This window comes from Myotis yumanensis, unplaced genomic scaffold (assembly GCF_028538775.1).
Source record: "Myotis yumanensis isolate MYYU_CA2020_CCGP unplaced genomic scaffold, mMyoYum1.0.hap1 SCAF_5, whole genome shotgun sequence".
NCBI classification, from domain to species: Eukaryota; Metazoa; Chordata; class Mammalia; order Chiroptera; family Vespertilionidae; genus Myotis; species Myotis yumanensis.
Window position 1 is genome coordinate 30,110,533 of NW_027223756.1, and position 21,048 is coordinate 30,131,580.

General features: G+C 40.7%; 2 protein-coding genes across 4 annotated transcripts in view; one reads left to right on the plus strand and one right to left on the minus strand.

Annotated features, from left to right (window-relative positions):
• CTNNA1 (catenin alpha 1) overlaps positions 1 to 21,048 on the minus strand; it is a 174,967-nt gene that overhangs the window by 55,810 nt on the left and 98,109 nt on the right. The gene's annotated exons all lie outside the window — the stretch shown is intronic.
• Positions 1,847 to 8,035, plus strand: LRRTM2 (leucine rich repeat transmembrane neuronal 2). Its single transcript, XM_070414891.1, has 2 exons — positions 1,847 to 2,263; positions 2,605 to 8,035. Exons 1-2 carry the CDS (start codon positions 2,260 to 2,262, stop codon positions 4,152 to 4,154), a joined length of 1,554 nt encoding a protein of 517 aa, XP_070270992.1. The 5' UTR covers positions 1,847 to 2,259; the 3' UTR covers positions 4,155 to 8,035.

Below are 21,048 nucleotides of genomic sequence, written 5' to 3' on the forward strand. Positions count from 1 at the left end.
CTCCTGCACACTCCCTACTGGGGATGTGCCCACAACCAAGGTACATGCCCTTGATTGGAATCGAACCTGGGACGCTTGAGTCCGCAGGCCAACGCTCTATCCACTGAGCCAAACCGGTTAGGGCTCTTCTCTCTTTCTTTATACTTCCCAGGCATTTTCCCTAACAAAACTCATACTTCTAATACCGTCTTGGGGTCTGCTTCTAAAACTACAGATCTGCAGTTGCTACATTTTCACAATACCTTTACACAGGGCCCCAAGGAAGTAGCCGTGAAGTCTTCCAGTTCTTACTCCAGTACCACCAACACAGAATCTATGCCCCTTAAAACAATGACTTTTTAGACATGCCCATAGGATGAAGGCCGTGGAAGCCAACAGGCCAATGATGTTTCACAGACAACATGGGTAGTTTTGAGATTTCTGCCTTCAGGTGTGAAACAAGACCCAATAAGGCAGCGGTTCTCAACCTGTGGGTCGCGACCCCTTTGGCGGTCGAATGACCCTTTCACAGGGGTCGCCTAAGACCATCCTGCATATCAGATATTTACATTACGATTCATAACAGTAGCAACATTACAGTTATGAAGTAGCAACGAAAATAATTTTATGGTTGGGTCACAACATGAGGAACTGTATTTAAAGGGCCAGAAGGTTGAGAACCACTGCAATAAGGGTACGTGCCAATGATATAAGAGAAATTGGCATGGAAGGCTAAATCAGTTAGGTAAAATGTGTAACAGGACGTACCTTTGTCAGGCCTGAAAACATGACCCTGACTTGATGCTAAAATAGCTTTCACAACACTAAACATGGAGCTGTACATTCATAACCAAGTGCTGAAAAGTGACGACACTATTCAACAGCAAGAAGATAGAGTTAGGTCAAGTTAAAACACTTAAAGTCAGTTGTTAAGTGTGCCAGTAGGAGCTATTAAGTGTGCAAATAAATGTTCTATTATTTGAGTACCACAATGGCCCAATCCCAGCATCACGGGAGGCTTTCAGTTGAAGGAATAGGTTAAGATTCTGAGGTAAATACAAGGGATTGTGTTAGATTCAGCCATGCTGTATCACTTTTCCTAAATCATTTCTGTTCAACTGTTAAGGCTTAGGGCATGCAGTATTAAATGACTGTATCAACCTACCCTTTTCTCCTGTGATAAAACATTATTATAAAATAGTACAGAGGAGAAATCTTTTAAATTAGAGTTTCTCTGAAAGTCTCAAAGAACAAAATAATCAAATGCTTTGCAAGCTTTTCCACCCTTTATTCTTGGTTTGTGGTGTTAAGCTCTTAGTGACAAAGAAGCCAAACCCACATATCTAGTTTACCAACACACTGAAAGCAAATTGTAGTCGTACTTCTATTTTAACCAAGCATGACAACAAGGTGATTGAGTAGCTTCCCAAACTACCAGAGCAACGGGCAATAACTTGCATAAGCTGGCGTTAGATCAGCACTTCATAAATCCTGCAGGCTCCTGACCATTTACATGATCTTTCTATGCAGAATCGGCAGTCTGACACTGGCTCTCACAGGCAATAAAACCATCTCTCTGCTAACCCAACTCACTGTTCAGACGGGTCTTCTTGAATGCAGTCTTTATTACAACCCCACTGCTGCTCCTACACTGAAGAAATACCATGTTTTTAAGTCAGGAGTTCTTCTTTCTTGCTTTATTGTAATCGGGGGTCTTACAACGACCCGATACTGTTACAAAGCATCGTGCTTTATAACAGTAAAGCTTCTGGAAAACCCAAACAAAAGACACGTCACCCGGTGACGTCAGCCTATATACAGTTCTGTGTGGTCGCAGCACATAAGCAAATCCATTCTTGTGCCGTTTCTCGGAAAAGCTTTTCAGTAAATGCACTCATGCTGCTCCAGGAGCTCTTCTCTGCAACAAGCCGCCCATCTGCCATCAACAAGTTAAGACCGAGAGAACTAACAGCTGCAGAAAGCAAAGACTGATGCTTTGATTAACCAGCTGAGCAATTAGAGGAGGACGAAATTAATAACTTATATTCAGAAGCGATTTAAGGAAACAGAGTGGTCACGAAAAATGAAACCAACGCTATTGAGAAGAATATCCTAAGGAAAAAAACAACTCACCCTGCTGGATTACATTTTACTCAGAAAGCCTGGGACATAGAAAACAGGAAACTGGTCAAAGGCTCCTGCATGTTAGAGCCTTTTACAGACTCACTGCGTTGAGTCTAACAACCGCGACTGAATGCAGCCTCCAATGTGCTCAGAAGAATGGGTAAGTCCATGCATTTATATGCCTTGTACAGTCAGCAACAAATCACGCTTTTTAAAATAAACCACTGAATTCACATTTTATGAGGGGAATCGCTGTCACATTTTTGGATCCTGAGTTTTAAGTAAAAGCATATATTGATGATAACAGGCTATGTTTTATCTTCTTAACGGTTTAAGTTTTGTTCCAGTCATACTAACAAGGTTAATTTTTCTGCAGCAAATGAAAAATAAGTTATATGCAGTGAAATATTTCACCATATTGTTATGTTCATTTCTTAATAGCTCATACGTTCTGCTAAAATATATCCTATCTTCTTGTTTTCCTTAAATTATATTCTGCAGGCTTACATTTCAAGTGGCCATTAGGGGCCCCTATGCTGGCAGCAATATATGCAATGAGTATGGTTTTAAAAATGCTGCCTGCCTTGGGAATGGCGTGTCCACCTAAATGCCGCTGCGAGAAGCAGCTCTTCTACTGCGACTCTCAGGGCTTCCACTCAGTGCCAAACGCCACAGACAAGGGCTCTCTGGGCCTTTCCCTGAGGCACAATCACATCACAGAGCTTGAAAGGGATCAATTTGCCAGCTTCAGTCAACTTACCTGGCTCCACTTAGACCACAATCAAATTTCAACAGTAAAAGAAGATGCTTTTCAAGGACTATATAAACTTAAGGAATTAATCTTAAGCTCCAACAAAATATTTTACTTGCCAAATACAACTTTTACCCAACTGATTAATCTGCAAAATTTGGACCTGTCTTTTAATCAGCTGTCATCTCTGCACCCAGAGCTCTTCTATGGCCTTCGGAAGCTGCAGACCTTGCATTTACGGTCCAACTCCCTGCGGACTATCCCAGTACGCTTGTTCTGGGACTGTCGTAGTCTGGAGTTTCTAGATTTGAGCACAAACCGTTTGCGAAGTTTGGCTCGAAATGGATTTGCGGGATTAATCAAACTGAGAGAGCTTCACCTAGAGCACAACCAGCTGACGAAGATTAATTTTGCTCATTTCCTACGTCTAAGTAGTCTGCACACGCTCTTCTTACAATGGAACAAAATCAGCAACTTGACATGTGGGATGGAATGGACCTGGGGCACTTTAGAAAAGCTAGACCTGACTGGAAATGAAATCAAAGCCATCGATCTGACAGTGTTTGAAATAATGCCTAATCTTAAAATACTCCTAATGGATAACAACAAGTTAAACAGCCTGGATTCCAAGATCTTAAATTCCCTGAGATCCCTCACAACTGTTGGCCTCTCTGGCAATCTGTGGGAATGCAGCCCTAGAATATGTGCTTTGGCCTCCTGGCTGGGCAATTTCCAAGGTCGGTGGGAGCATTCCATCTTATGCCACAGTCCTGACCACACCCAAGGAGAGGATATACTAGATGCAGTCCATGGATTTCAGCTCTGCTGGAATTTATCAACCACTGTCATCACAGCCATGGCTACAACTTATAGAGATCCAACCACTGAATATACAAAAAGAATAAGCTCATCAAGTTACTATGTGGGAGACAAAGAAATCCCAACTACTGCAGGCACAGCAGTTACTACTGAGGAACACTTTCCCGAACCAGACAATGCCATCTTCACTCAGCGGGTAATTACAGGAACAATGGCTTTATTGTTTTCTTTCTTTTTTATTATTTTTATAGTGTTCATCTCCAGGAAGTGCTGCCCTCCCACTTTAAGAAGAATTAGACAGTGCTCAATGATTCAGAACCACAGGCAGCTCCGATCCCAAACACGACTCCATATGTCAAACATGTCAGACCAAGGACCGTATAATGAATATGAACCCACCCATGAAGGACCCTTCATCATCATTAATGGTTATGGACAGTGCAAGTGTCAGCAACTGCCATACAAAGAATGTGAAGTATAATATCTACCTACCATCAAAAATTACATCAGATAAGTAACCTATTTTACATAGTAGGGGCTAAATATCTAATTTTTAACAATGGTGACATTAAGCCTAATTTTCAAAACCAAGTGGAGACTTAAGTTTTTGAAGTGTTGAAGTGTTTTTAATTTTTTTTTATGAAACCATATTTTAAGTGTTAAATGAAGCAATGCTCACATTAATTTGCAATCTTGTTGGAAAGTCTAAAAATGCTTACTTCAAATTAAGGCATTTCATGTATGCGATTATATACTAGTGAGTGTAAACATAAGCTATTTTTTTTTCCTACTGAAAACAGTTTGGAAAGAAGGTACTGAGCAGAAAAATATATGAATCAATACCTGTTTGATCATTGCTTTCCATCCCAAGTACCACCATTGGCTTGTTGCTTAAAAGGAGACTTAGCAAAGTTCTCTTGTATGATAATTTGGTATTTACTTAAATTTACAATTTACTGCCAGTGTGGGAAGTAGAATTTCATTATGCTAAAGACTGGTAAATATTAAACACTCTTATTCCAGAGTTTTTGCCTGGGTTAATAGATATTATCAAAGTCCACATCATGAAATTAGAACCCTTTATGTAATTCTAATAAGCTGAGTAACTCTTTAATATATTTAAACAATAAATCCAAGTGAATGTGGAAAAGGTCTCATTACAATGAATTCAATACTAAATGATTACACTGACTTTGTATCATACAGCTCTAGTTTAACTTATAATGAACATGTTGACCTTTTGTGGCATTTTTAGACAATTATTTTAAACTAGTATTACATTACCATTTTACTTATTAGTTTACTAAATCCTATATTTACATTTATATGTGAAAAAAGATTTAGAAATTATTTTGGAGAGAAAAGAGAGAAACTGAGTCAACTTAATCCTAGGACCTGCTCCCTTTAGTTTGAAAGCACACACATTCTCTCCCTTTCTCAACTGTCATGATCAAAGTTGCCTTACAAAGAGGTTTAAACTCTTTCTTCCGTTTTCTTCCTAATCCTCACACCTCAGATCCAAATCAAAAATAATTAGCAACAGGCATAACAATGATTCTTAATAGAATATATATTATAGAGGAACATTAAAAATCACTTTCTAAATATTATATTCTAAAACCTGGCATTTTAATAAGGATACACAGTCACATTATAAGAGCAGTTCCTTTCCAAGTGAAAGAAACAACAGATTACCGAGCAAACCTCTTTACGGTAAAACACCAACTACATGCTTATACAGCCACGCAATGGTAACTCAAAGGTGGCATGGAGGGGAGGGAGAGGAAAGGGAAAGGCAGCATTTTGAAATCTGACTCACAGAAACGGGTTAGCTGGTTAAGAGGCAGCCAAGAGTGAGGCAAATGGGTAGCTGTACACTATCTACAGGGAAGGTCCCATGACCTACAGCTGAAATGAGGAGGAGGAGGTCCCCTAGTGTTAATATAAACATTCCACAATTAACAAATGATAGTGATGCCACACTTTTCATGTGAAAAAGAACCACATGTATTGCGTTTCTTCAATTATGATGTCTATGGAGAAACTATAACATATTTAAGATTCAGATGCAAGTTACCAATTCACACAGAATTTTTCCATAAACAAAGTTTATGTAGCAGCAAAACCCAAGACATTAGACTACTGACTTGATTCTAGAAGAATGAACATTTTTACAACTGACATTTACAACTGTATGTGAAAAAAGCGAAAATCCTTAGAGAAAACCACTACCATAAAAGAAGACAGTTACCTTTTCCTTAATATGACCATTAAAACATGATATTTCTCATTCAAGGCATATGTTTTCTTCCCTGGACTAAACTGAAAACATGTTAAGACTACAGTTTAACCTATGAGGTTTAATTGTAATTTTTTTTCTTTTTAAAACTAAAGAGAGGGGTGTCTGTCTACATTTCAAAAAAACAAAAAACACAAAAACATGTCTCAGTAAAATGCTGACAAGATCACATATTATGGTAAAAATGTATTCTCTGAATTTCATAAGGTGGGTGAATTAGGTTGCAAAGTCTCTGTCCGTAAAGTTCAGGTGATCTTGAGCAGTGAGCATTTCGTTTCTTGTTAAACCAGATCTTAGGCCTGCCTGGACAGAGACAAAAGCTGATTTAATGGCACAGAGCACAGCTCACCACTTCCCTTCAGGGCTGGATCTGAAACCCCCATTACAAATGAGAGCTCCACAGGTAAAATTTACCAACTCATTTATCAGGCAAACCATGGCCATTTGTCAGAGAAAAGCTTTGTCACAATATTCTGTCCTGAACACACAAGATTCCATTAGCCCTCAAGAATAGCAAAAAAGTATTTTCTATCATTTCCACCACACCAAATTAATTGAAACTGTGAGTAGAAGGGTGAGAAATATTGGCTAGGAATCTCCACATTAATCCTAAAGATTACAGTTAGTAAAATGGACCATTAATCAGCAAAATTCTTAATGTATGTAGAAAAGCAAATTGGAAAAGCAAGCCATTTAGTAATTCAGGGAACAGCAGAACCAAGGCCACCCAGGCATACTTTCAAGATGAAAAATAACTGATTTTTTGCCCTGCATATTTTCTTCTTCTTCTTTTTTTTTTGGTAATGCTCTCTGAAAAAAACAAGTAACAATGCCAACCAGCATGTCCCCTCTTCATTAAAGCACCAACTTCCCTTTTGAATTGCCTATTGAGGGCAGTATTCCATTTAATTTTGGTCTTTTTGTGTTTCAGTATCAGCACAGATTTGAAGGTGAGACTGTTAGTTATATGTGCTCTCTTTACCAACTGGCTAGAGTGGAAGAGCATCGCAGCTACACTGCAGATCCTGCTAACCCAATGTTAGAGCTTTTGTTTTTTGGTTTAGTTTTATCTTCCTCAGCCTCCTCTTCCCACCAACCCCGTTTTTCCCTCCCCCATTTTCAAGATTAGAGGAAAATGACCACTTATCTAGAACTAGAAAAATAATTAAATCTCTGGAAAAAGAAAAGCTAAAGAAGGTTATATACTGTACCCACCTAGTAATCAAGAGCTAGTTTGGAATCATTTATATTCATTTCTGTAGTTTGCCAGGGATTTCAATCACTTTTATAAAATGAGAGTGGGCTGACAAATTTGCAAATTCACACACAATTCAGAGAGAATACCCACTGCCAACATCGAATAGCAAAGATACTAATTTTTAAGCCAAAAATCTGTACTAACACATGTAATTTCTTAATGTGCCTAAGTTAATTTCTGTACCAATTTAATGAATGGAACTGACTAAACTTCCCAACTCCACTAATTATTAAAATCCATCTGCTTATTCTGATGCTAGTCACCAAGAGCAAGATTCCATCTTTCCAATAAAAATGAGCCCCATGTAACACCAAGTCTGAATCCTAAAATTGAAAAAAGGCATTTCATTTTCTATACTTCCTACACAGAGTCGGGGAGGGGAGAGGGCTATAAGTGCTCTGTTCTCCCTCTAAAGTGTAGCTATCAAAATAAAATTTGGAAGAATAATTTTAGAAGCTGACTTATATGACCATTTTCCTAATAGAGCAATACAGTGACAGACTTGTCTCAAAAATCTGTTTTGAGACATGCTTTTCATATCTTATTGGTTAGTGCTTCAACTAGAAAAAGACAAGGGTGATAAGGCCAATAATTTAAGGCAAAAAAACAAACAACAGAAAATGACGGTTTAAGCTTTCATACTATTATTGTAAACATTTGGAAACATCTGCTTCCTTCAACTAACCTATCCTTCCTTGGTAATTTTTTTAAAAGTTTCATCTATGGAATGTTTTTGAACCTTTCTATCAACACAGATTGGAAACCAAAAGTACAATCCAAACACATTGTGTTTAATCACCTTAAGAGCCATGGGGGGGGGGGGGGGGGGGCCGCAAGTGGGTTGGGAGAGAAAATACTATTACACGGGGCAGGCGGGGGGGGGGGGGGGGGGGGGCCTTGAGGGAGATAGTTAACAGTGTACTATACAAGAAAGTTTTGTTATTAAAATTGTGTATACTGGAAAAAGTGAATGTCTTTTTTTTTCCCCAAGCTTTTCCTTGGTAACCTATCATTTTTGACATGTGGAACCTGAAAAACCTTTTGTGACAGATATAGAAACTTAAATGAACAGTTGTTTTGTACCATGTTCTCTATAATGCCAAATATGCCAGCTGATAAAAGGGCAGCTAATCATCACCTGTCTTCATTCAGAGATAGGCAAAACCAGGCTAAAAAGTAAAGGTAAGGGGGGGGGGGGGGAGGGGTTAAAGGGGAACTGACTAAAAAGCCATCATGCCAATAAATAAGTCATGCAATAAGAAGTTGCTCTGTCATGAGCCTCAGCAAGTGGACAAACAACTGCCTATGTTCCCCAACCTCCTTAACCTGCTCCCAACCTGCCACAGCCTGGGGAGCTTCAAAAAAGGCACTCAATTGCCTATCCCCAGCAAACTGGCCTCTACCTTGGGGGTTCACTGGGGTACAACCCAGCAGCACACCTTGCACAACACTCCTGAGAGGGATGACCACAGGTACTAAACATGCTGCATTCTCTAGGATCCCTCCATGAGCTACTCTACCCTAGATGCCAGCTCACTAAGCATGGATAGGAGAAAGGAAGGCAAGATTTTTTTTTTAAATATATTTTATTGATTTTTTACAGAGAGAAAGGGAGAGAGATAGAGAGTCAGAAACATTGATGAGAGAGAAACACCAATCAGCTGCCTCCTGCACATCTCCTACTGGGGATGTGCCCGCAACCAAGGTACATGCCCTTGACCGGAATCGAACCTGGGACCTTTCAGTCCGCAGGCTGACGCTCTATCCACTGAGCCAAACCGGTTTCGGCGCAAGATTTTTTTAATCAGTATCCCTCAATAGGCATAAGTAAACATCCCCAGGACAGGATGCTATGCCTGGGCAGCAGTGGGGGCAGAAACTGCCCTGGCCTTAGGGAGCTGACTGTCAGGAGTCTGCCATACTTTCCAGGATGCACTTACTGCTTCTCCAGGCCTAGAGCACTGCAGCAAGACCAGACAGGCAGAAAGAAACAAGGCTACCCTCTTTCCCATCACCCAGGGATAAGGGAACCAGAGAGGCTAAGAGAGCTCTCGTACCACAAACCTCAGCAGTAACTAGGGCAGAGGCAGGAAGCACAGCACAAAATTTTACAGTCAAACTCATCCAGTATGCACTAGAGGGCATAGGTGATGGTGGTTTCAAATTGTACAAAGGAACAAATTCCTATACTTTTTGGAGTTAAAAGAACAGCTTATTAACATAATTCTCATACATTTTAACCTTGAAAATCCCATGTAAAGCTACATCTGATTTCCTTATCAGTTATTTTAATTAGTTTTGCCTGAATACCACATCATTCTCAGATTCACACTCAAATTTATAATAGATTTCCTCAAGGTCTGTTTAAATACATTTTTTTCTTTCTTTAAATATATCTAACCAGCTGGGTACTCAAGTCTTTCTTAAAGAGACAAAATGTACCACAAATTGTCTTTCACAAAGAGAGAAGGGAAAAAGAGGTGAAAATCATAGCTATTCCAAACATCTTTCCTTAGCATGAGTTCCTCTTTATGATCCACTGTTTGGGGAACACTTTTGACAGAGAGATGTTGAGCTTCCCTTCCCCTATCTGAAGGAAACATTAAAGAGCAAGAGATCTCCAAAGGCGAGTACAAAGTCCACAAAGTGAATATACCATCCCTTCATACATGGAGGCCCAAGAGCAAAGCCTAGCCCAGTGATGGCGAACCTTTTGAGCTCTGCATGCCAGCATTTTGAAAAACCCTAACTTAGCTATGGTGCCGTGTCACATATAGAAATTTTTTGAAATTTGCAACCATAGTATAAAAAAGATTTATATTTTTGATATTTATTTTATATATTTAAATGCCATTTAACAAAGAAAAATCAACCAAAAAAATGAGTTCGCGTGTCACCTCTGACACACGTGTCATAGGTTCGCCATCACTGGCCTAGCCCATGGTCTCCAACTCAAACCAGCCACTAGAAACCCAACATGAAAGAGGACCTGTGAACAACCCTGACAGCAGGGGCCAATAGCTCCATCATCATCCAAAGAGAAAAGGCTCTTCCCACACTTGGGGACTATGTAAGTGCAGCCCCAGAGACAATACCCAAGGCTTTTTTACAACTTTCATCCAGAGACTTTACTAAGAACCATATTGCAGAGATGTAAAAATGTCACAAGTTTACCGAATACCCATTCACAATTGTGTTCAGTGGGAAAAAAAACATACACACACAACCTCAAGGTTGTTTTTTCTGGAAAATCATCAGATAAAACATTATAGCCATTTATATTAGCCCACCTGTTTCATCATCATGTGAACTAAAAGCTCCCTGTGTGATAAATAAAAACAGTTTCAATGGCCTGAGCTGCCAAACACATGGAAGGCAACTGGTTACCCACTAAAACTTCTGAAAACCATGTATCATTTACATACAACCTACTTCTATAAAGCCAAGTAAACTTAACATAATACATTCTTAAGTGCAGAATGGTTGAAATAAGAATGTAAAAAGATTAAAAAGCAGGGATTCTTAACTCTAAGGGTGCAGGATATGTTTCACAGGAAGAACCTTTAAAAATAATAATACAAACATTGTGTAGGTCTAGATATTTCATCAGATCCTAAGGGTTTTGATAACTCACCAAAAAAGCCCTAGCAGAACAATGAAATAGTTATTTCTAGTATACACTAATTTGGCCTTGATCTTCCTGGTGGTCATGGCAAAGAACAAAGTCAACAGCTTTCAACTGATCCAAGAAGCAAACTGGCCTATTCAGTGGGGAAGACACTTCTTTCATCTGATAAAGGAAGCACACTAGTTTATTTGGGGAGAGCGAAAGTCTATGAATTATTTATAAAAGAGAGTCAGCTACAGGAACAATAAGGAAACAAGTCAGACAGTATCTCCAAGGAGGTTTTAGAGAAGACAGACTTATTCTTCATGTCAATCCTTGAAAAAGCTATGGGTAAGGAAACTACAAAAGCATGGTGCATGCTTTGTTGTGATCTAACCTTTGTGGTAACTCAAAACTGGAACCTATAAAGCCAGCAAGAATGAACATGCACCTACTCAGGAGTCCATGTTTCCTCCTTATCACATCCCTGGGACCCAAACTATAGTGTCCCATCACATAAGGAGCATCCAATAAATACCTCCTCTACTACATTACAAATCTTCTACACTAGGAGTACAATTTAAAATGAAAAAATGTTCCACTACATCATGAACAAAGAGAAGCGTATTTCAGCCATCATCTCTAGTTGTGCTGGTGATATCATAAGCGCGTTCCTTGAAACAGAATCTATAAGATAACTAATTTCCTAAGAAAGAACACATTTAAAAAGATAAAGCCTTCACTGATCTAAATAGCTGTCAGAAATTTAACTGTCTCTTTAAAATTTAAAACATTCCACACGCCATTAGAAAAACCACCTATAATTCAACAGGAACAAAGAGCACAAGGATTGAGTTCTGCTCCACACTTAGGCCTATAATCCTGGACAATCCTTGGGCCTCTCGTTCCTATCAACAGGGAAATTAATAGCAGTAACAACCACAGGGACATTTCATATATGTAAAGTCCTGAGAACAGGCTGGCATAAGTAAACATTCAATAAATGTTTGTTATTTTTAATAGCAAAATGTGGAGAACTAGATGTGACAGATTCATCAAGTAGAGAATACAATCACATTAAGGACATGTTAGACCCTGTATTGCTCCCCAAAACTCTCTACTTTCTAGTCTTCCTCACTAAGTTCACGTATAGTCTCCAAAATGAATATTGATAATTAGTGAGAGCTTTTAACAAGCCAACAGCCTGAAAACATATTTACTACTGATGTAAACCTGACCACATTATCTCATAGTCAAGTAATCTTCTTTATAAAATGTATTATAATATTAGACATGACATTTCTCTAGTTTGGCTTTATGAATCAAGGCTAAATTTCAAAATATTTAGAAGGAATTCTAAAATTCCTTCTGGGTAAAGTAGTCACTTAATATCAAGTAATGTTTCTTTTCCTTGTTCAATAAAATCATATAGGACAACATACTCTATCCATTATCATAAATACTATTTTTCAAAAGAAATAAACAATCTCATTAATATCACAGCTTCTGACAATTTTAGAACAAAATACATAAGTGAGAACTAAGGATCACTATGATGTTCTTTTTTTTTTTTGCTTAGAAAAAAAAATGTACTTCAAGTCTACCACACCTAATTTAGGAAGCAGCCCCTCCAATCGTGACAAATCTGGTTCATAGGCAGACTTGCCAGAATTATTGAGGGGCATGAATAGGGGAGGTATGAGAATTTAAAAACTCAAAGATAACCCACCAGTCCAATGCACACACGAGGGTTGATTTGTGATTGCTGGATAGTGATCCTCCCTTATTACTAAAATCTCTATTAAATCGAAAGGTTGCTCAGAATTAACCTGTCTGAAAGAATATACACATTTACGCTTATTAGAACCTGCAGATCACATGGCCCAGATTTTTCAAATCAAAAACTTCTTTCTTGGTATTGCCTTTCCAAGTTCACGATCCAGTTTATTCAACAAGGAAAATCACTTTATCTCCTCCTTTACCCACAACTTTTCTCTACTTTCTCACATCTTTTGACCCTGGGCTTACTCTCTTTCTTTCACACATGAACAAGCTTTTCACATACCTGCTTCTCCTCATGGCTCCCCAAATACCAAGAATAATCACTTTATCAAATGAAAAAACATTCAATTGCACCATATTCACTGCTGAGCACTTACCTTCTAAGAAATGTCTCTGATTTTCAAAATATTTCTCAAGTCCACAAAACTGAGTGCCTATAAGCTGCAAACTGATCCATGCAAATTAGGAATATTACTAGAAACACAATCACTCATCTGCATTGTCTTCTCAGTCTACCCTTCCCTTTATATTGGTTCAAGTATCAAATAATGTTTATTCAGTTTGCTTTTATTTTCAAAGACCAGAAATAGCAGCCATCTATATATATAAAAGCCTAATATGCTAAGGGTCTGACTGATCAGTCAACTGTTTGGTCAACCACTCAACCAGTCGCTATGACGCATACCGACCACCAGGGGGCAAACGCTCCAACCAGTAGGAGCTGTTGGGGTCCAGCCGATGGGGACTGGGCAAGACAGGCCGGACACACCCTGGAGCCCTCTGATCAGGGCCGGCCAGCCAACCTCCCACGGTCCCTCCCCAGCCAGCTGGCCCTCATCTGCCCCAACTGGTACTGGGCGAGACAGTCCCAATCGGCCCCAATCACTGGCCAGGCTGAGGGACCCCACTTGTGCATGAATTCGTGCACCAGGCCTCTAGTTTGAAGAATAAAATTTTACTTTTAATAATTAGCAGTCACTACAGCTCTCTGATCAAATAAAATCCCCACCACTATTCATATCTTTATTTTTTTTAAATATATATTTTATTGATTTTTTACAGAGAGGAAGGGAGAGGGATAGAGAGTTAGAAACACCGATGAGAGAGAAACATCGATCAGCTGCCTCCTGGACACTCCCCACTGGGGATGTGCCTGCAACCAAGGTACATGCCCTTGACTGGAATCAAACCTGGGACCCTTGAGTCTGCAGGCCGACACTCTATCCGCTGAGCCAAACCGGTTAGGGCTCTTCACATCTTTAATATAAGCTAGAGGCCCGGTGCACGATATTCATGCACTTGAGGGTGGCGGGGGGTGTGTCCCTCAGCACAGCCTGCACCCTCTTGCAGTCCAGGACTGCTCCTGCCACCACTGCTGTGCTTGCCAGCCATGAGCCAGGCTTCTGGGTGAGTGGTGCATCCCCTGTGGGAGCGCACTGACCACCAGGGGGCAGCTCCTGCGTTGAGTGTCTGCCCCCTGGTGGTCAGTGTGCGTCATAGCGACCTGTCATTCTGCCATTCAGTCGATTTGCATATTAGCCTTTTATTATATAGGATAGCTTCTTTGCTGGTTTTGTTTGGGGGTGGGAAAAATGCTTTGGGACACAGAGGACAAGGGAGTAGAAGACATGATAGTGAAAATTTCAGATATGTCAAATTCTTGGGGTAATGATAGGCAGTAACCCTTACTTTTCTCATCTCTGCTCTAAAATTTCATACCAGTTTTGTTAGGATTCCATAGAACTGACCACAAAAACACTGACCTTTCATGTGAAAGTGTGTTCTGCCACTTTTTGCTCCAAAAAAAAGACATCAGCATCATTCCAAAACCTGCACGTGTCACACACTAAGAACTGAGCTCAGAAGCACCCCCTCACAGTGCTACTTCTCTCTGATCAACCTCCCTAACTTTCCCCTGAAATTCACCAGGGGGGAAAATGGCAGTGAGAAAAAAAGGAAAAAGAATCTACTACCCTCAACACACTCCTGAAGGGATCTGGGATAGTGCCATATTACCTCATATCCCTATTTTCTCCTGACAATCCCTTCATGTCAGTGTGTGCAAAACAGCTCTCTGACATCTACCACCATCTTCCAACAACTAGAGTCCATTTTATTATTATGTTAAAACTATTAGATTTGAATTCTAAAGTGGTCAGATTTATCTACTACTCTACACGAAAACCTAATACCAGGCGGTCAGGAATTTTCTTCCTTTTGATCTAGCATTCCTGAAGTGTCAAAAACATTACAGTGCATACAATATCATCATCTAGACCAGCCGTGGGCAAACTACGGCCCGCGGGCCGGATCCGGCCCGTTTGAAATGAATAAAACTAAAAAAAAAAAAAAAGACCATACCCTTTTATGTAATAATGTTTACTTTGAATTTATATTAGTTCACACAAACACTCCATCCATGCTTTTGTTCCGGCCCTCCAGTCCAGTTTAAGAACCCATTGTGGCCCTCGAGTCAAAAAGTTTGCCCACCCCTGATCTAGACACTCAATTTGTGCTTGCTTAGAATTAGATGTGAGATAAATTACAGATAGAATGTGAAGAATAGTACAAACTGTAAAGGGTTTCCTTAGTCTAGTTGACATTCCTACCAAATACATCACCATCGATTAGTAAAAAATTATTAAAGATATATTTGTTAAAAACACAAATCTGGCCTGTGGCTGAGCATTGACCTATGAACCAGGAAGTAACGGTTCGATTCCCAGTCAGGGCACATGCCCAGGTTGCGGGCTCGATCCCCGGTAGGGGGCGTGCAGAAGGCAGCCAATCAATGGTTCTTTCTCATCATTGATGTTTCTATCTCTACCTCTCCCTTCCTCTCTGTGAAATCAATAAAAAAATATATTTAAAAAAACAACACAAAAATCTATAGGTTTCCCAAAACAATAATCAGTATTGTAATGATCTCATCTTCTAAGTATTTTATGTTAAACTAGAGGCCCGGTGCACGTACTTTTGCACTGGTGGGGTCCCTCAGTCTGGCCAGTGGGGATCAAACCGAAACCAGCTCTCCTGACATCCCCAGAGGGGTCCCGGATTGTGAAAGAGCAGTTCTCAGTTGACGCACCCCAGAATCAGGCTCCCTCCTCTCTTGTTCGGAGTTCATCACCCAAGAATCACAGCTGCCAAGTCACTGCAGCTAGGCCGCTCCTGCGTTGAACATTTGCCTCCTGGTGCTCAGTGCGCATCACAGCTACCAGTCGAAGCATCTGCCCCCTGGTGGTCACTGAGCATCACAGCTACCAGTTGGACAGTCGCTTAGGCTTTTATATATATAGATTCCTCTTTTTAAACTGTGGAGCAGGGAGAGGCCCCTCTTTATTCTGATGTTATTAACTAGCATTTAAACTAAATAAATTTGCCCAGTAGGCATGGCTCAGTGGTTGAGTGTCGACCTAGGAACCAGGAGGTCACAGTTCGATTCCCAGTCAGGGCATATGCCTGGGTTGCATGCTTGATCCCCAGTTTGCGGAATGCAGGAGGTAGCCAATCAATGATTCTCTTTCATCACTGAGGTTTATATCTCTCCCTCTCCCTTCCTCTCTGAAATCAATTTTTAAAAAGATTAAATATAAATAAATAAACTAACTAAATTTCCAGTCCTATTATCAACTGAGATTAAGCATACTACAGATGGCACAAATTGGGAAGGAGTGGGATGGGAAAGATTAAGGTTCAGTTTTTACCATGTTAAAGTATTTGTTAGCCATTCAAGTAGAGATAAGTTCAGGGTGAAGATTTAGGCTGCAAATATAAATTTTGAAGTCATCATCAGTGAGTAGAGGTATTTAAAGTTAGGAGACTGAATGAGATCACCAAGGGAATGAGAGTAGATGGACAAGAAATTCCAGAACCACAACAGTCTGAGGAATCTATCAAATGGCAGTCAATAAAAGGAGGATGGGTTTTCAAGGGCAGCATCCCCTCTACATCAAAGACACTCAAGCAATGTTCTATTGGAAAACAAGATTAGGTCAACTTAATTCATTAAAATAATCTGAAACAGTACATATCAAAGGAACTATTACCAATTAAGGATCTGCACACATGATGACTACCATGAGTCCGTCATTCATCATACTTCTGAGTATGTTCTCTATGGCAAGTAGGCACTGAAGATAGGCCTGCCCTCAGTGAGGTAAATAAACTAAAGAATCTATGAGATCATGGAACAATTAGAAAAGCAGGTTTTAATTTGGGGGTTAATGTACAGTTCATGTACTTGAACTATAAGACAGCCAAATATTCAATAAAAAGATCTATGCTAATAAAAGGGTAATATGCTAATTAGACCGGGAGACCTTCTGGACGTCCTTTCCAGACCAAGCCATGGTGGCGGGGCCAAGGCAGAGGTGGTTAGGGATGATCAGGCCAGGAGGGGAGGGCAGTTGGGGTTGAGCAGGCCAGCAGGGGGGCCAGTTGGGGGCAAGCAGGCTGGTGGGGGGGGGGGGGCAGTTGGGGGCAAGCAGGCCGTCGGGGGAGGGCAGTTGGGGGCGAGAAGGCCAGCAAGGGGGGCAGTTGGGAGAGAGAAGTCCGGGGGCGGGGGGGGCAGGCAGTTGTGGGCGAGCAGGCCAGCAGGCAGAGTGTTAGGGGCAATCAGGCAGGCAGGCAGGTAAGCGGTTAGGAGCCAGCGGTCCTGGATTGCAAGAGGGATGTCCCAGATTGGAGAGGGTGCAGGCCTGGCTGAGGGACACTTCCCCCCACCCCCCCGTGCACGAATTTCGTGCACTGGGCCACTAGTAACCATATAATTTTCTGTATCTTCACAGAGGTTTGGGTTATAAAGTGTGTGTGTGTGTGTGTGTGTGTGTGTATCAAAACTCATCAAATAGTACACTTAAAATTTGTACATTTCACTGTGTATAAAATTTACCACTAAAAAGCTGAACTCTAGCCCTGACCGGTTTGGCTCAGTGGATAGAGCGTCGGCCTGGGGACTGAAGGGTCCCAGGTTCGATTCCGGTCAAGGGCATGTACCTTGGTTGCGGGCACATCCCCAGTAGGGGGTGTGCAGGAGGCAGCAGATCGATGTTTCTCTCTCATCGATGTTTCTAACTCTCTATCCCTCTCCCTTCCTCTCTGTAAAAAAATCAATAAAATATATTTTTAAAAAAGCTGGGCTCTAGTTAATGACATGCATGCTGTAATGATTAGAGGTGTAGTATGCAAGTGTCTGCAACTGACTTTGAAATGCATCAAAACAAAAACATGGATACAGGGTTAGATAAATATGTGATAAAGCAAATATAACTCAACTAGAGGCCCGATGCACATTTGTGCACTCGGGGGAGGGGCGGTTCTCAGCCCACCTGTGCCCTTTCGCAGTCCGGGAGCCCTTGGGGGATGTCCTACTGCTGTGGAGGCGGGCCACTGCGCTCACCAGCATCAGCCTGGCTTGTGGCTGAGCAACGCTCCCCCTGTGGGAGTGCACTGACCACCAGGGGGCAGCTCCTGCATTGAGCTTCTGTCCCCTGGTGGTCAGTGCGCATCATAGCAACCAGTCGTTCCGCCTGATTTGGTCGATTTGCATATTACCTTTTTATTATATAGGATGTTAATCACAGAATCTAGGAAGTGTGTGTGTGTGTGTGTGTGTGTGTGTGTGTTCACTGTACAATTCTTTCAGAATCTCTGTTGAAAGAGGCCAATATGAATTCCGCTGTCCTCATGGGATTTAGTTCATGTTCTTAAGTAACCCTGCTTCACACAAAGCATCTTCTATTACTGATTGCATGCCCTGCTAACTTCTGGCTCCAGCAGCAGATATAATAGCAACAACCTCACATAAACTATTTAATCTGTTCCCATGATTGCATAATGTCAAATCCCTGTAACAAATTCCTTATATATTTTTTCACAGTTGCTCTGCTTCTGTGACTAAACCCTGAGTGACACAAAGATGTGTGTGTGTGTGTGTGTGTGTGTGTGTAATCTAAGGTGGGGAAAGCATTTTTACCCCAAACAGGAAATCCTCTAGCCATAAAACAAAAGATAAACACACATTCATGAAAATAAAAACAAAACTTTGATATGGTGAAAAGAAAGCCATATGCAATGTCAAAGGGCAAATAACAGATTTAGAAAAAATACATGCCAAATAGATGGCAAATATTAGGTTAATAGTTGTAATATACAAAGAGCTCCAGAAATAAAGAAGATACACAAGCCATTAGAAAAATGAGCACAGGTATGAATAGAAAATTAGCAGAATAGCAAGTCCAGTGACCAGACAAGTATATAAAAAAGATTTGAATTCTAAAGTGGTCAGGGAAATGCAAATTATAGTAATAAGCTATTACTTCATACCCATCAGATTAGAAAAATTAAAACAAATAATACCTATGTTAGAGAGGCTATGCAGTAAAGACTATTTTCCTACATTGGTGGTAAAACTGCAACTAGTTTGGCCTCTCTTAGAAAATAATCTACCAAGATCCATTCAAATCAAAATATGTATATACCATACCATTCAACCCAGCAATTCAATAGAAATAAAATCCAGAACATCTCTCATAGAACTAAAGCACAAACACCATGTACTCCAACACTGTTCATGGTTTAAAAAAAATTTTTAAACAAATGTCTGCAAGAAGAGGCAATCTGTCAAATAATTGATAGTATATCCACACCATAAAATATTATTCAGCAATTACAATAATTAATTAGAGAAAAACCAGGAGACTTGAAATTATTTTAATGAGGTATTGCTGAAAAACAAAATGCAGGTTTGTAAATAATAATTCCACTTCGATCAAGCAAACACCTATCTTATATAATAAAAGCCTAATATGCAAATTGTCCCCTCGATGGGGAGTTTGACCACTTGCTATGACATGCGCTGACCATCAAGGGCTGACGTGGAACATAGCAAGCATCAGCAATGCAGCGCTGGCAGCGGGCGGCAGTGGAGGTGCTGCTGGCCCCGATGGGCCCCAACGAGAGTGGGACCATGGCAGGATGGTGGAGCAGGTGAGAAGGTGGTGCTAGGCTAAGGCGGATGCAAGCGGGACCCAATCGCCCCACTCCCAGGCACTGAGGGAGCTGGGCGGGGGCCGATGACTCAGGCGGAAGGGGTCGCGTGGGGACCCCGGGGCCCCAGAGCCCAGAGGTCAGCTGGGACCTGCCCTTCCATGCCAAACACTCGTGCTTTGATTGCTAGCCAGGCCTAGGGACCGAACCCATGCATGAATTTCGTACACCGGGCCTCTAGTATAATATATAGATATATAGGTAGATAGGTAGATAGGTAGATAGATAGATAGATAGATAGATTTATATATTTATGGGAAGGAGATTGGTGATCTATCATATAGTGATATGATAGATCTATCATATCCTGAACCTACATTTCCCAGGTATAGAAAAAGTATGGAGATATTCATACCATATGCTAACACTGGTTCTTTGGGAGAGGAAGATGTGGGATGGAAGAGAAATCTGAGTGGAAGGAGGAAGGGAGAGAAAAGGGGGAAAGAAGAGGGCCCAGCATGGGTATATGGATCCTGCTTATGGAAAAACTGTGTTGTAGGTGTGAATGTTATGAATTTAAAAAGAGGATTATATTTGCCTTTATACAATTTTGTATTGTATAGCTGCACTTGTTACAAGCGAAGCCTGAATTCTTATGCTTATAATATTTTAAAAGGCAATTTAGGCTGTAGGAAGGAACTATAATTGAACTACAGTGGTCATCAGTTTCACTGGGTCCTAGAAAGGAAGTGACAATCATGTAAAAAGAAAAAGAAAAAAAGCAGAAAATGGAAGAAAGGCAGTGGAAAAGAAGATGTACAATGGAAAGGAGGCTGAAATCACTGTCCTGGACCGCTTCCCAAGAAAGAAGTGAAAGACAGTACCTCCCTGAGCTGGGCCTGGAAGCAGGAAATGTTCATATGGGTGGATGGGGTTTGGCTAGTGGCCCACAACCTCACAGGGCCCCAGAAGCCCTGGGGTCAGTTACCAGCAGGATAGAAAGGTTCCATGAGATAGGACCCCAATATAGAAAACAAAGATGTTAATGTGGGTTCTCTTCTCCTAATTATTATCTATGACATGCTCTAGACCAGCAGTTCTCAACCTGTGGGTCGCGACCCCTTTGGCAGTTGAACGACCCTTTCACAGGGGTCGTCTAAGACCATCCTGCATATCAGATATTTACATTACGATTCATAACAGTAGCAACATTACAGTGATAAAGTAGCAACGAAAATAATTTTATGGTTGGGTCACAACATGAGGAACTGTATTTAAAGGGCCAGAAGGTTGAGAACCACTGCTCTACACAGTGTATTTGGTATAATTATCCTGAACCTACATTTCCCAGGTATATATCACTGGTAACATTACATTGCACGTTTTCTATTGGCACAAGGCAAACAGTACTATTGTTTTTTTATTTATTGAAAGTCTTC